Genomic DNA, 13028 nt, shown 5'->3' with positions numbered 1-13028 from the left:
GAAGATGCAAGGGACATAGTTTTCCATGTGTGGCTGCCAATGTAACAGAGCTTGGGAGTAAGGCCCAAAACAGGTAATGCCAGGGGACAGCCAGTCTAAAGTAAATGTATTTAAGCAAGTAACAGTTACCCAAAGTGTTAAAGAACTCATTGGTCTCAACAAAAGCAGAGCATGGCCTTTGCCTGTTTTCAGGAGTCTCCTACAGGTCTTAACAGACACTTATTCACATTCAATGTTTGCACTTCCTTTTCCTGTCTTCAGTCTGGTTTGGGACCTCAGCAGCGTGAGCTGCCTTTCTTGGGTGGGCATTGCAGGAGGCTGTTCACAGCTTTGAGAACCGAACAAGGTGTGGACCAATCTCTGAGACAGTGGCACAGCCTGAAATAAATAGAGAAATGAAATGCGTTGGTGAGAAAAGAAGGTCTGTGGGTTAAACTTGGAAGGTTCTTTGAGTCACGGTCTAGTGTTGTCTGAGCCATGTGGGGACTTCAACAGGTCACTCACAGAAGCCCTACTCATCAATGGCATCTTCAGCAGTGAGATTAGGCCCCAGGCTTCCCACACAAGAAGAGTTAGATGTAAAAAAAAAAAAAAGATCCTTATAACAAGTTGAGCAGGGAGCCCTCGGACGGAGCCAGAAGACAAAGGCAGACAGAAAACTGCTGGGGATTGACAGGGATTGATTCATGTTGAGTGACTAGAGGTGACTTGCTGGTTCATTTGGTCAAACCTGGGTGGAATTTCACAGCTCTGCCAAAAAGTGCCAACCTGCTACTCATGCTGAGTTCAGTGCCTGTTTGCATGTAAGGAAGTGTGAGAGCCTCCTGCAAAAATAAACCTTGTAGGAATCTTTACTAGTTGAAAAAGTAACCCCCAAAAAAACCCAGGCTACTGAGAAATACCCGACAGGTTTCAGTTCCAGTCTCCCAGTCAGCATTGCTATCCACTTGAGTTCATGGCTGCTAGAGCATGAAAATCTTTCAAACATGATTTGAAGTGTGATAGGACCCTTTGTTGATGGCTGAATATTTTGCACCGGACCAGCACGTTGTACTTGTTCATGTGTGAAACTGGAGTTTGTGCTGGGCTGTGCAAGTTTACTGTTCAGTGAAGTGAGTCAAACATGGCAACTAGAGGTAGGAGCAGAAGTGAGGGAAAAGGGAACAATAATAAAAGCTTGAATGAAACATAAAGGCTTTAAAAGCATGTGCAAGGCAAAGATTTGAACCTGCACCACCAATGAAAAATTCTGCACCCATTTTTTCTGAACTTTTTGTACAGCAAAAAAATTGGTTGCCATTTACCCTGGTAATCATGAGATTAAATACTGTAAAATATGCAGTTCCCAGAAGAACAAAAATTCCAAGCTTGGTGTAGCTCTATTTAGCAGGTTTGCATCTCTTTAATTGGGTCAGAAAGCTGCTTTAATGTCCTTGCAAGCTTCATTGCTATGGCACCTGAAAAGCCAAGTGGTTTCACAGGAAGCAAAGAATCCCCTTAAACATAGTGACTAGAACCAGCACAGCTCATGTGGATTGCCTTTCTGTGACCTGTCCATCAGGCTTTTAGATGTTTTAGATGGCTTGCAAAACTTCCGTATCACTGTTTAGAAACAACCTGCAAAGAACCCCACTTACCAGCTAAGGCCATCGACAAGCGGAACTCCTCCTGCAAAATCCTCAAGACGTCTTGAAGCCCTTCTTCACCCTGCTCCAGCAAAGAAAGCAGGCAGGGTGAAAGGAGCCCTGGCACCGAGCAATGCTGCCAGATGCTTGCACTGTGAGAGCTGGGACAGTCCCTTCAGTCTGTGCCAATTCCAGTCTCTCATGCAGATGAATGATTAAAATGATATAATGGATGTGCTCAGATCATCGCAGATTAATTTAGATGCTTTTCCTTTTGTGATACATTTGAGCAGGGAAAGAAAACAAAGCTGTTTTTCACTTCTGACATTTTCCAGCCAAAATTTTTTTTTTTAGCTTTCAGTAAACCTTCACCAATGGGCTTGTTTTAAAATGTCAAGCCTTACAAAGCTGACAGTATTTTATGAGGTAATTCAAGTTTTATATATGGTACAGCTTTAAAAACTTTATTTTACTCAGACACTGGACCGAGTCTTTAAAAATAGTACACTGTGTATTTTCCTCTGAAACTTAAAATCCAATAACATGTACATACAATTTGGATCTCACTGTAAAATATTGGAGGATTTTTTTCTTTGTTTCTCTTAATGTTTGGTTTTTTATTTCTTGCAATGAAGAATGCTTTGGGTGCAGACAATGTCAGTGCTGGTTCACGCCCTTCCCCTTCTGTATACTAGGGCAATACCCCTGAGATGCATCGTTAGGGATGGAATGTAATACCACAGCTGAACTCCAAAAAATCCCATCTCCTTTCTGCTTGCATTGTGGAAAAAAATGCAGGCAATGCACAGCAACACCCTTTTCATGTTAGGCCCTTCTCTGGCAACAGAAACAATGCTGCCAACACTTCCAGGTTTGTCACAAGATTGAGGTGCTTTCTTGCTTAAAGCCTAGCTGCTGGAATCCACAGCAATGACACCACTGGAGAGGAATCTAATTTGAAAGACAGGAAAATACTTCTAGACCATAAAAATAAATTCAAGCTGAAAAGCTTGAAAGCACCGATCCAGAGGCTTAAAAGGTAAAAAAAAAATAAAATAGCAAACTAAACAACTAAATAACTAAAATTTAATTTAAATTCAGTTATGTTAACCTGTTGCATCAAGGGCCTAATTCATGACTTTGGATCATAGAAGTATGCTAGCAGTCAAGAAGCAGCAAAGCTGAAAATGAGATAGGAGTGGCATGCTAAGGCACCAACAGGTTATGGTTCTACTCAGGCTTGTCAAAAATGTTTCAGACATCAGTGGCACAGAGTTCTGTTTGTGTTTCTGAAGAATTCAGAACATGCCTATGAAAAGGCTGTATCAAAACCATGTATTGTTTCCAAGTAAAGCTGACAGTAAATAAAATTGTCAGACTCATCTTTAGGACAAATAAGCCCGCCTCCAATTTTCAAAGGTTCTGATGGTCCTGACTCCTATACTACTTTAGCACCAAACTGCAACAACAAGAAACCAGGCCCCACAAAACAATGTTATTAACTTCACAATAATTTTTGAAAGAGTAAAATTCAGTGGTGTTTTTAAAACACAGAAAAGGTCTGGTTTTGATTCAATTTGGTGTTCTTCCACTTAAAATTCAGCAAAACAAAGAAGAAATGGGTAAAATTCTTCACTGGTGCAAAATGTCTCTGACTTTTAAAGAACAACAGAGTGTTGGGAGTGTATGAGAAGCACACATAGAAACTCCAAGCTCCTTACTCACCTTGTAAGCCAGACCCCATAAAGCTGGTCTTCCAATAAAGACACATTTTGCTCCCAGTGCCAGTGCTTTCAATATGTCACTTCCTTTTCGTATTCCACCATCTAAATAAACTTCAACTCTGCCTTGCACTGCCTCCACAACCTCAACCAGAGCATCAATCTGCAAAGAAACAGTCTCTGTCACCTTGAGCTCAAATTTCATTCCAAGAGAAAGAGGAGGTACTCCAAAGAGACAGCCATGCAGTACTTTAGTAACACACCTTCTCAAAAGCTCATTCCATTTTGAAGCACTTTACATATATTCTTTACCAGCACTTCTGATAAGTGAAAAAGTAACATTTTCACTTGCTTTCTTAAAGATTTTAAAAGTAAATTTCAATTGAGCCAATTGTCATTAGCTCCATCTTACTTTCAGGTGATCATCCCTCTCGGCTCTCGTGAGACCCTACCTGAAGTTTCATAGAATCATAGAAAGCCAGGTTGGAAGGGACCTCAAGGATTGTCTGGTCCAACCTCTCTAGGTAGTACTACCGTTTATGAGATGGCTCAGTGCCCTGTCAAGCTGAGACTTCAGTCTGTCCAATGTGGGGGATTCTACCACTTGCCTTTGTAGACTATTCCAAAGTTTGACTGTCCTCATGGTGAAAAATTTACCTCTTGTGTCCAATTGGAATCTCCCCAGGAGCAACTTGTGCCTGTTGCCCCTTGTCTTTTCCATGTGACTCCTTGTAAACAGGGAATCTCCAACTCCTTTGTAGCCACCCTTTAAGTACTGGAACATGGTAATCAAGTCTCTCCTAAATCTCATCTTCTCAAGGCTGAACAAACTCAGTTTTCTCAGCCTCTCCTCATAGGGCAGGTCCTCCAGTCTTCTGATCATCCTTGTGGCCCTTCTCTGGACCCTCATCCTTTTTGTAGAGTGGAGATCAAAACTAAATGCAATACTCCAGGTGGGGTCTGACAAGCGCTGAGTAGGATGATGACCTCCTTATCTCTGCTGGTGATGCCCTTGTTGATGCAGCCCAGCATCCTGTTGGCGTTCTTTGCCACTGCAGCACACTTTTCACTCATGTGAAGGTCCCTTTCCACAGGTTTGCACTCCAGCCAGGTGGATCCCAGTACTGTGTCCAGTTCTGGAGCCCCCAACACAAGAAGAACATGGAGCTCCTGGAGAGGGCCATGAAGATGACCAGAGCAGTGGAGCACCTCTCCTATGAAGACAGGCTGAGATAGTTGGGGCTGTTCAGCCTGGAGAAGAGAAGGCTCTGGGGAGACTTCATAGCAGCCTTCCAGTACCTGAAGGGGCTACAGGAAAGCTGGGGAGGGGCTTTTTACAAGGTTTTGTAAAGAGAGGACAAGGGGTAATGGATGAAAACTGTAAGAGGGGAGATTTAGATGAGACATTAGGAGGAAATTCTTCAGTGTGAGGGTGGTGAGACACTGGCACAGGCTGCCCAGGAAGTTGTGGCTTCTGCCTCCCTGGAAGTGTCCAAGGCCAGATTGGATGGGGCTCTGAGCAACCTGATCTAGTGGGAGGTGTCCCTGCCCAGGCAGAGGGGTTGGATCTAGATGATCTTTAAGGTCCCTTCCAACCAAAACCATTCCATCATTTTATATGGATGATATAAATGTTTGTAAAAAGGCTGATGTCAAACTTCTCCCTGCTACTGTCCATATTGTCTAAACTTACATTTCAACCTAATCATGGTGACCACCTGCCAAAAGCCTCCTCATATGCCCTAAAGCAGCTCTGAAAGATTTAATTTGCTATCTAGTACAGTCAATGTATCCTTTCCTCCAGGCTAAATCTCCTGGTTCCCTAAGGTCTATTCTGTGGAGCACAGCAGTGCCAGGCTGGCAGTGCAGGGCAGTGCCAGGCAGTGATGCTGGCTCTGGTCCCAAAGGCAGCATATAGCCAGTGGCAGAACACTGCACTAGACCTAAGTAGCTCTCCATTTCTTATAGTATTTTGCCTTATTTTCATCTGTATTAAGTAGAGCAGCTATAACTAAGATTACTAAGCAGATTTTTCCAATGGGTCATAATTTTTTTTCAGAATTTCAGACTGAAAACTTTAAGGCTGGCAATTTCCTCACCAAGTTTAGGTACAATATCTTCTGCTGCCAGGCTTGGAACCAGACAAGCAGCAGAGCTGAACTAGACATCTACTGCTTTGTGCATGTATGTAAAGAAACTTTTAAGGTGGAGGAGCAGTTTAATGTGGATGTCATTTCCGTAATTATGTCCTCAGCATTTTGATTTTTTTTTTAATTATTATTCATTATTGTCAGCCTTGACATGGCAAAGAACAGAAATCCCTGGTACCTATTTTTATTTTACAGAGGAAAACAGAGAAAAGAAAGTCTGTTCAATACTATGCAATACAGAACTGTAAAATAAGAACAACTGGAAAAACTGTCAGAAGCAAAACTAAACCAGTGAAATATACACACGTCCAAACAACCCATAATTTCTTTGTATAGATTAAAAAGCTGGGGATTTTTCCTCCAGATAAGTTATTCTTTTTTTTTTTCTGGCTCATGAAAGTCAATAAATTTCCATTTAGACTCTAGCCTGTAAGTACACAAGCAGACCTCTCACTAAATCTAGTTGCATTGTTTGTGCATGTTTTGGCAGATGTGAACAATGGAAATACATTCTGCTCTCATTTGTACATTTTTGGTTCCAGAGTTTTGTTTTGTTTTTGCTGCAGTGCACAAAGAATACGCGTGCACTGCACCAGCTCATGAAGACACAGGCAGAAAACCTCTTCTCACTTAGGCCAGTAGTTTGTCAGCAGGCATGTGGGTTAAGTGCTGCCTACAGAGCCCTCCCAAGAAGCTGAGAAAATACTTCAGGAGGTTGCCCATGCCAAGGTATGGATTTAAACCTAAAGTACCTCTGCACACATCCACAGCCACGCAACGACCACACGAGTCCACCAGGGGAACACGTGCAAAGACGAGCATAGAAATACCCAGTTTACAGCAAATGCGCACACGATAAACACTGGTGACATAAAAACAGGGACATCTGTTTTCTCACTTACAGTGGCAGGTCCTCCGTCCAGTTGCCTTCCACCATGATTGGACACAATAATCCCCTGAACTCCATGTCTCACTGCCAGCTCTGCATCTTCTTTTGTCACGATGCCTTTGACGATGATGGGCAGGTGGGTCAGGCTCCGCAGCCAGTAGATATCGCTCCAGGTGACCGAAGGATCCAGGCTGTTGGGTGGCAGCCCATACTCAGAACGGTCATCTCCCTACATCCATAAGACAGAAGGAAATCTCATCTGAGCTGTCATAATACAGAGGCCCCTTGAAATCCTTCCCTGCCCTAGAACGGATTCATTAAACTTGATAAAAGACATATATATCAGCTCCAGAAAGCACGTGTCTCCAGAAGAGAATAATTACAATGGGCATCATGGAGATCAGTGTCTTCAAGAAATCTGGACTGGGATTTTGAAGCCAGAACCCAGGCTGGCAGAAGGTCAAGCCAGAATGCTGCAGAACCAGGAGGGGAGAAGATATGCCCTGGGTACAGCAGCTGCCAAAGCAGCAGTTACCCAGTGGTTTTGTCTCATGTGGTGCACACCAGCACAGTGAACGAAGGGACTGGCTCAGAACAGACCTCAAAGGCTCCTTCCAAGTTCTTGGGTTTCATGTGGGGAGGCAGGAGGAAACCATTGCGGAGATCAGCTCGTCTTTTGCCAGTGTAGGGCACATCTGCCGTGAGGACCAGGCCCTGGAAACCTGAGGCCTCTGCCCGTTGGACCAGCTGCTGAGAAACCTCCCGCTTGCGGTGGATGTAGAGCTGGAACCAGCGGAGGCCGCCGGGAGCGGCTGCCGAGATCTCCTCCAGCGTGCAGGTGGAGTAGGTGCTGGCGATGTAGCAGGTGTTCATCGCGCGGGCCGCTTTGGGGGGTGTTGGAAAAGAGTTGGAAGGATGGTCATTTGAACAGTTCTGCCAGGCACCAGGTACAAAGGTCTTTCACATACAGTGTGCAGAGAACACCTGAACTCCTGGTTTACTTATATCCTGACAAGCACAGGGCTCTACCAATGGGCAAATACACCCCTGGGGTTAAAAATGTCTCTTATTTCACAGAATCACAGAATTGTTATGGTTGGAAAAGACCTCTAAGATCACCGAGTCCAACCAGCCACCCAGGAAAAAAACCAAACAAAACCAACAAAAAACAAACCACACAAAACCACAACCACACACCCCACAAAACCAACACCACCACACAACCCACAAAAAAACCCACTGTGCCCACTAGAGCATGCCCTGAAGTGCCACATGTACATGTTTCTTGAATACCACCATGGATGGTGACTCCACCACCTCCCTGGGCAGCCAGTTCCAGCACCTGACTATTCTTTCAGTAGAGAAATTCTTCCTAATATCCAATCTGAACCTCCCCTGGTGCAGCTTCAGGCCATTTCCTGTGGTCCTATTGTTATTCACTTGGGAGATGAGGCCAACACCCACCTCACTACAACCTCCTTTCAGGTAGTTGTAGAGGGCAATAAGGTCTCCCCGCATCCTCCTCAATTTTGTTTACTATACCCTGTTGTAGGATCATGGTTAAGGAAGCAGGAAAGGGAAAAGTAATTTACCAAGTCATGCTTTTTCATTTTGCATTTTTTTTAAAAAGCAGGAACTTTATGACTGCCTCCTCACAGGAATGCATTGTCAGATGCAGTCAGTGTACACAGAAATGCATGCAGGACAAAGATATTTCCAGAGGTCATCTCTCCAAACCCACCCTGGATTTGGAAAGAGTGGTTATGTGTTTCTCCAAGGGAGACAGGATTCTTACTAGTAACAAGGAATTTACAGGCTGAGTCCCATCCACCACTTTTATATTCTATCTAGAGCCTGAAGTTCTTGGTGTACCTCAGAAATGTGTCCACATTCTCTGTCTTAAGTTTGCAGAAGCCTCCACAGGGCTGATCTCATACTAGTGGTAGCTGGAGAAGCAGAACAATCTCTCCATGGCTTCCCACACACTCTGTGTCACCAGATGCAAATGTGTCATCCACAAAAAGAGGTGTCAGAAAGCGGGAAAGGATTTTGGCCCCCAAGCCTGAAGATTTTGCTCAGTCACACTGAGCTCCTAACAGCTTCTTGAGGCTTTTTTTTGAGAAAAAAAACAACAAACCATTTTTTGCTACATGGAAGCAAAGTAGAAGAGTACCTCTGGCTGTGCTTTTCTCTCCATCAGGCCATGCTAGCTGGTGGAAGCCAGTAGGGGCGATTCCTACAGGAAAGCTGATTTCAGTCCCCAGGAGCTTAGTCCTAATGTCCATCAGGGATACGTCCCGCAGCATACGTGGCTGGAAATGAATTCTGTAAGGAAAAACAACCCCTTCAGGATGGCAGGTGTTTGGTGGCTTTCCTGAAGTTTCATGGAAACCAGGTCTTTATCTACCTATCGCAATAGGTACTCTCAACATTCCTTATACCTCATAGAATCGGTGTCATATTCAGTCTAGAGTCAGAGCATACAGCATATATCATTCAGGGAATTGTTTGGAGAAGAGGAGGCCGAAAGGAGACCTTATTGCCCTCTACAACTACCTGAAAGGAGGTTGTAGTGAGGTGGGTGTTGGCCTCTTCTCCCAAGTGAATAACAATGGGACCACAGGAAATGGCCTGAAGCTGCACCAGGGGAGGTTCAGATTGGATATTAGGAAGAATTTCTCTACTGAAAGAGTAGTCAGGTGCTGGAATTGGCTGCCCAGGGAGATAGTGGAGTCACCATCCCTGGAGGTATTCAAGAATCATGTACATGTGGCACTTCAGGGCATGCTCTAGTGGGCACGGTGGGTTTTTTTGTGGGTTGTGTGGTGTTGTTGGTTTTGTGGTATGTGTGGTTGTGGGCTTTTTGTTTAGGTTTTTGTTGTTGTTTGTTTGGATGAGTTGTGTCGTTGCCCCACCCTGGTGGGGGAACACCCTGGTGGACTCAGTGAGCTTTTCCAACCGTGACAATTCTGTGATTCTGTGAAGTGGATTTTGCTTGAGGACCACCTTGAAAGGGCAAAGTGTGAGGAATCTTTGCTTGTGCAGTCCAAACACATGCACAAAATCATAGTTTACAAGCTTCCAGCACAACACTCTTTATTTCCTCTTCATATTACCTTTTATATGCCAGGATGTTTTCATCTCGAGTGCTACAATCATCTGCTCCAGCTGCAAAAAAATCCCAAGCAATCTTGGGTAAATACTTCCTAGCATATGCTTCGAAGTCTGAAAGACACACCATAGCCATGGCTGAGAGAGGCTCTGGGAACCCTGCAGACAAGAATAACATAGAATGGAAATTAGATCCCTGAACTGTCATTCTCTCTTCCAGGGGGGTCAGATGTCACTTAATGCTAACCTTGGACCCCTCTGTCTTGTAGGAGAGTTGCTGAGAGGTTGTCTCAGTCTGCCTTGCCATTTATCCTATCCCCTAGTATGAGGAAAACTTGCAGATGCAGCCATAAGTGCAGGAAGAAGCTTGCACTTCTGTGTCTCTCTTCATTCTTCAACAGAAGCCTGAAGAGGACATTTCAGGTCCTCTGCTATTTTAAGACACAGCAATTGTGTAATTCTGTCATGAACTCCATCTTAAAACTAGCTGGCTTATTTGTTCCACTCATTCTCCTCAAAGGTTGTCCCAGAACATAATTTGCTGGATTTCCCCTCAGGACGGCTCCCTGACTGAGCAATTAGTTATGGAGCACGGTGAATAAATTCAAGCTCATAAAATGTGGAAGCAAGTAAAAACAGCATCTACATCTAACCTACTCCAGCATGAACACATTGTAAAACTATGTCCAGACTCTGAGTGCAAGTCCCTGTCAAGGCCAGGGCTGTGGAAAAATAAAGCATTTTCTACAGATCTTAATTTCTCTTTTGTAACAAGCATCTTCTGGGCATTTGCTTTACATGCTGCAGCACTGACACATGCTAAAAAAGGAGCATACAAGATTTGGACAAACAGTGACGAAACACTCAGCAAAAAAGCAAATTCCACAACATGAAACATGATTCTAAGAGCTACCCTCAGTCTTTCAGGGAACAGAAGTGACATTGTGTAACCCAGATGTCTCATCAAACCAACATAAATGCTGTCTAGCAAATGCCTACACTTACGTGCTTTTCAGCCAGCCAGGACTAAAAACTCTGCAAATTGATGTTTCAGCAAACCGTGCCTGTGTGCAAGGGAACATGTACAAAACACAAACAAAATCAATTTGCTACACGGTTTGCTGCAATTACTTCCATGGCTCTGATTAAAATAGGCATTTTGCAAGGTATATGAAAACAAGAAGTTTTAAAACAGCTGTAGTTATGTCTAGTTTTCTTTAAAAATGTACAGGAAGAAGTAAATATCCTAGTTTTCAGGATTAGCCTCCCACTGCAGAGTAACAGAGGTTACAAGCTTCACCAAAACCAGTCCCACCTGCCTGATGTTGTACTCTTCTGACACAGATAGATTATGTACACAGATCCAAGCTGTCAAGCTGCAGGCATGGGTATTTCTCACTGACTGAGATGCCTCTGTATGCACTTGAAAATTAGGTCTCGTAATTTTTTGTTAGGAAAGAGCCCAAGGTGATGCACTCATTGGAAGATGAAGAAAATATATGATTGTTTTCTTCAGCATAGTTTTGTGTCCTATGACGGGCATTGGTTAACAGGTGGTAAAAGTGGTAAAAGGTGGTAAAAATCCCAGTCTGGTCTTCAAGACATCAAGGACTGATAGCACAAATCTTCAAATATCATAGAATGAGATTTACCATAAAGCACATATCACAACTTCTGCTTTTGCAACTGTTACAAAGGTCAAAGCCAGTGAGCACAAAAAAATAAAGCCAGTCCTCTCTGGCAAAATAGATGGGAATTTAAACAACCCAGGCCCAGTCCTCATTGTCTCTCAATTTAGGCCTCAGTTCAGACTTACTCTGGGTTTCTGAGAGAGCTGCAGGAGGTGAGATCCTCTCCTTCCAGTTTGCCTCCACACAGGATCTAGAGGAGGTCTTTTCACTGAGCAGCCTCTGGTTTTTCTGCAGTCAATAACCAACCCCCAGAGATTAAAGCTCAACCCTGCAGTAAACTTTGTACTGTTTGTATAACACTAGCTTTGTCTTTCTATCAGGTGATTAAGAGTTCCTTCCAAAAGCAAGCATCACCTCGGCAGCAATGCCATTGCTTGGGACACAGCACTGGAGCTGTGCTCCTTGCCAGTGGCTGAAGGCTGTGCTAGGGAAGCTGCAGTACTTCAGGGGTTTTGACTGAAGCTCTAAGCTCTTGGTAACTTGATGCTGAATGTGCTACAAATCCCACCACAATGGTGATCCATAGACAGTGTGATTTGCTACAGCCCACAGCTACAGGCCTTGGATCTTTACCACCGTACCTGGGAGATGGTTTTATTTTTTTGCTTCCTACGATATATGAGCAAATAAAGTACCTTTTGTCTTTTGCCATTTTTAAAGGGCTGTGAGAGCTCTCATTATATGGTTGCTCTCTGACAGGCTTCCAGATTCCCTCCTTTGGCTCCCCACCTGGCCATCTACCAGGAGGACTATAGATCCTCTCCTTCTCTTTGTGTTTCCCTCTGTCTCCCCTGCTAAGCATTACAAACTGAGACTGAAGTGTCAGCAGTTTTATGATACTGACTTAAATTTGTGAGATATGAAAAATAAACACTGGATATATGTGTGTATATATATATATGTTTTATATGTCTTTTGTTTTTTAAAACCTGTAGGGTTCATGTTTTCTGTTTTTCCATGCGAGTAAGAAAGCTTGAAACTTTGATTATTTTTTTTTCTAACTAAAAATTCATAGATTTTCCTCATAAACATATGATGCCAGGTACAGTGAATGAGCCAGAAACTTGTGAAAACATTCCTGAAGTTTTACCAGTATTGATGCCCTTCCAGCCCAAGCAGCCCAGCCGGGGCAGTAAGTGAGCCAAAGGACCAGGGAAGGGCTGGAAGCCGAACAACCTCAGGACTTGGTGTCCAAGAAGTTCTGTCTGCACACAGCTGTGTGCATCCCTGGGAAGGGAATGAAAATCCTGCACTTGTTCTCCCTCCACTAGATGTCAGCTTTGGGTCAGATATATTCATTTATGTTGGTAATAACAACTACCCAAAAAAAAATAAAAGGAAAAATCAGTCCTTGATGGCCTGCCAGGCTTGATGGCCTTAAAGCTGATATGATCACATCACAAGAGTGCCTGCTAACATGTTTGGAAATCATCATTCCCTGTGCCTTATTCTTAGCATTTTCTGGTGCATAGCATAGCAGTAAATGTAGCTCCATCTGGTCTGGCCTGATCTTCATTTCAGCCTTAGAGGTATCTGCAGAGTCCTCTGTCATAATTCTCATTATGCTGATCCCTTACTTGAGGGATGCACATTGCAGCTAACTTACCAGACCACAAAGTTTATGGTTTAATGGTTATCATAATTCTACATGAAGTAAAAATGGTCTGTGTCTATTGTATTTTGGATCAGGACAGGAGAAAAATCCCTGCTTTTGTGCTGTGGCTTTTAAGATACTGTACTTTGCATCTAGATGTATTATCTTCCTTCAGCAATGGACTCAATTCAAAGTAGCAATGACTTCTTGTTCCATAAGTAGCATTTTCTCTGATACTATTTAGACT

The 13028-nt window shown here is 43.5% G+C and overlaps 1 protein-coding gene across 3 annotated transcripts; it reads right to left on the bottom strand.

Annotated features, from left to right (window-relative positions):
* Positions 1 to 89: 89 nt before the first annotated feature.
* HAO2 (hydroxyacid oxidase 2) lies at positions 90 to 11423 on the bottom strand. 3 transcript variants are annotated; one of them, XM_051608445.1, is made up of 9 exons: positions 11313 to 11423; positions 10502 to 10560; positions 9502 to 9655; positions 8559 to 8710; positions 6986 to 7269; positions 6399 to 6614; positions 3351 to 3509; positions 1638 to 1707; positions 90 to 378 (listed from the first exon to the last, which is right to left on the bottom strand). In XM_051608445.1, exons 3-9 carry the CDS (start codon positions 9630 to 9632, stop codon positions 323 to 325), a joined length of 1068 nt encoding a protein of 355 aa, XP_051464405.1. In that variant the 5' UTR covers positions 9633 to 9655; positions 10502 to 10560; positions 11313 to 11423; the 3' UTR covers positions 90 to 322. The 3 variants fall into 3 exon arrangements, with proteins under 3 accessions (XP_051464405.1, XP_051464403.1, XP_051464406.1); XM_051608443.1 differs by lacking the exon at positions 10502 to 10560; XM_051608446.1 differs by lacking the exons at positions 10502 to 10560; positions 11313 to 11423 and adding an exon at positions 9744 to 9822.
* Positions 11424 to 13028: the final 1605 nt, after the last annotated feature.

Source organism: Apus apus, chromosome 1 (genome assembly GCF_020740795.1).
Source record: "Apus apus isolate bApuApu2 chromosome 1, bApuApu2.pri.cur, whole genome shotgun sequence".
Classification (NCBI taxonomy): Eukaryota; Metazoa; Chordata; class Aves; order Apodiformes; family Apodidae; genus Apus; species Apus apus.
The sequence above is the reverse complement of the archived record's forward strand: the minus strand, read 5'-3'. Positions and strand labels throughout refer to the sequence as shown.

What these genes read in the sequence shown, in the direction of transcription:
- HAO2 (XM_051608445.1), bottom strand. Translation starts at nt 9,632, where the DNA reads ATGGCTATGGTGTGTCTTTCAGACTTCGAAGCATATGCTAGGAAGTAT. An exon ending in AACATCCTGGCATATAAAAG is followed by an intron (nt 8,711 to 9,501) that starts GTAATATGAAGA and finishes TTTTCCTTACAG; the next exon opens with AATTCATTTCCAGCCACGTA. An exon ending in AGAGAAAAGCACAGCCAGAG is followed by an intron (nt 7,270 to 8,558) that starts GTACTCTTCTAC and finishes CACCCCCCAAAG; the next exon opens with CGGCCCGCGCGATGAACACC.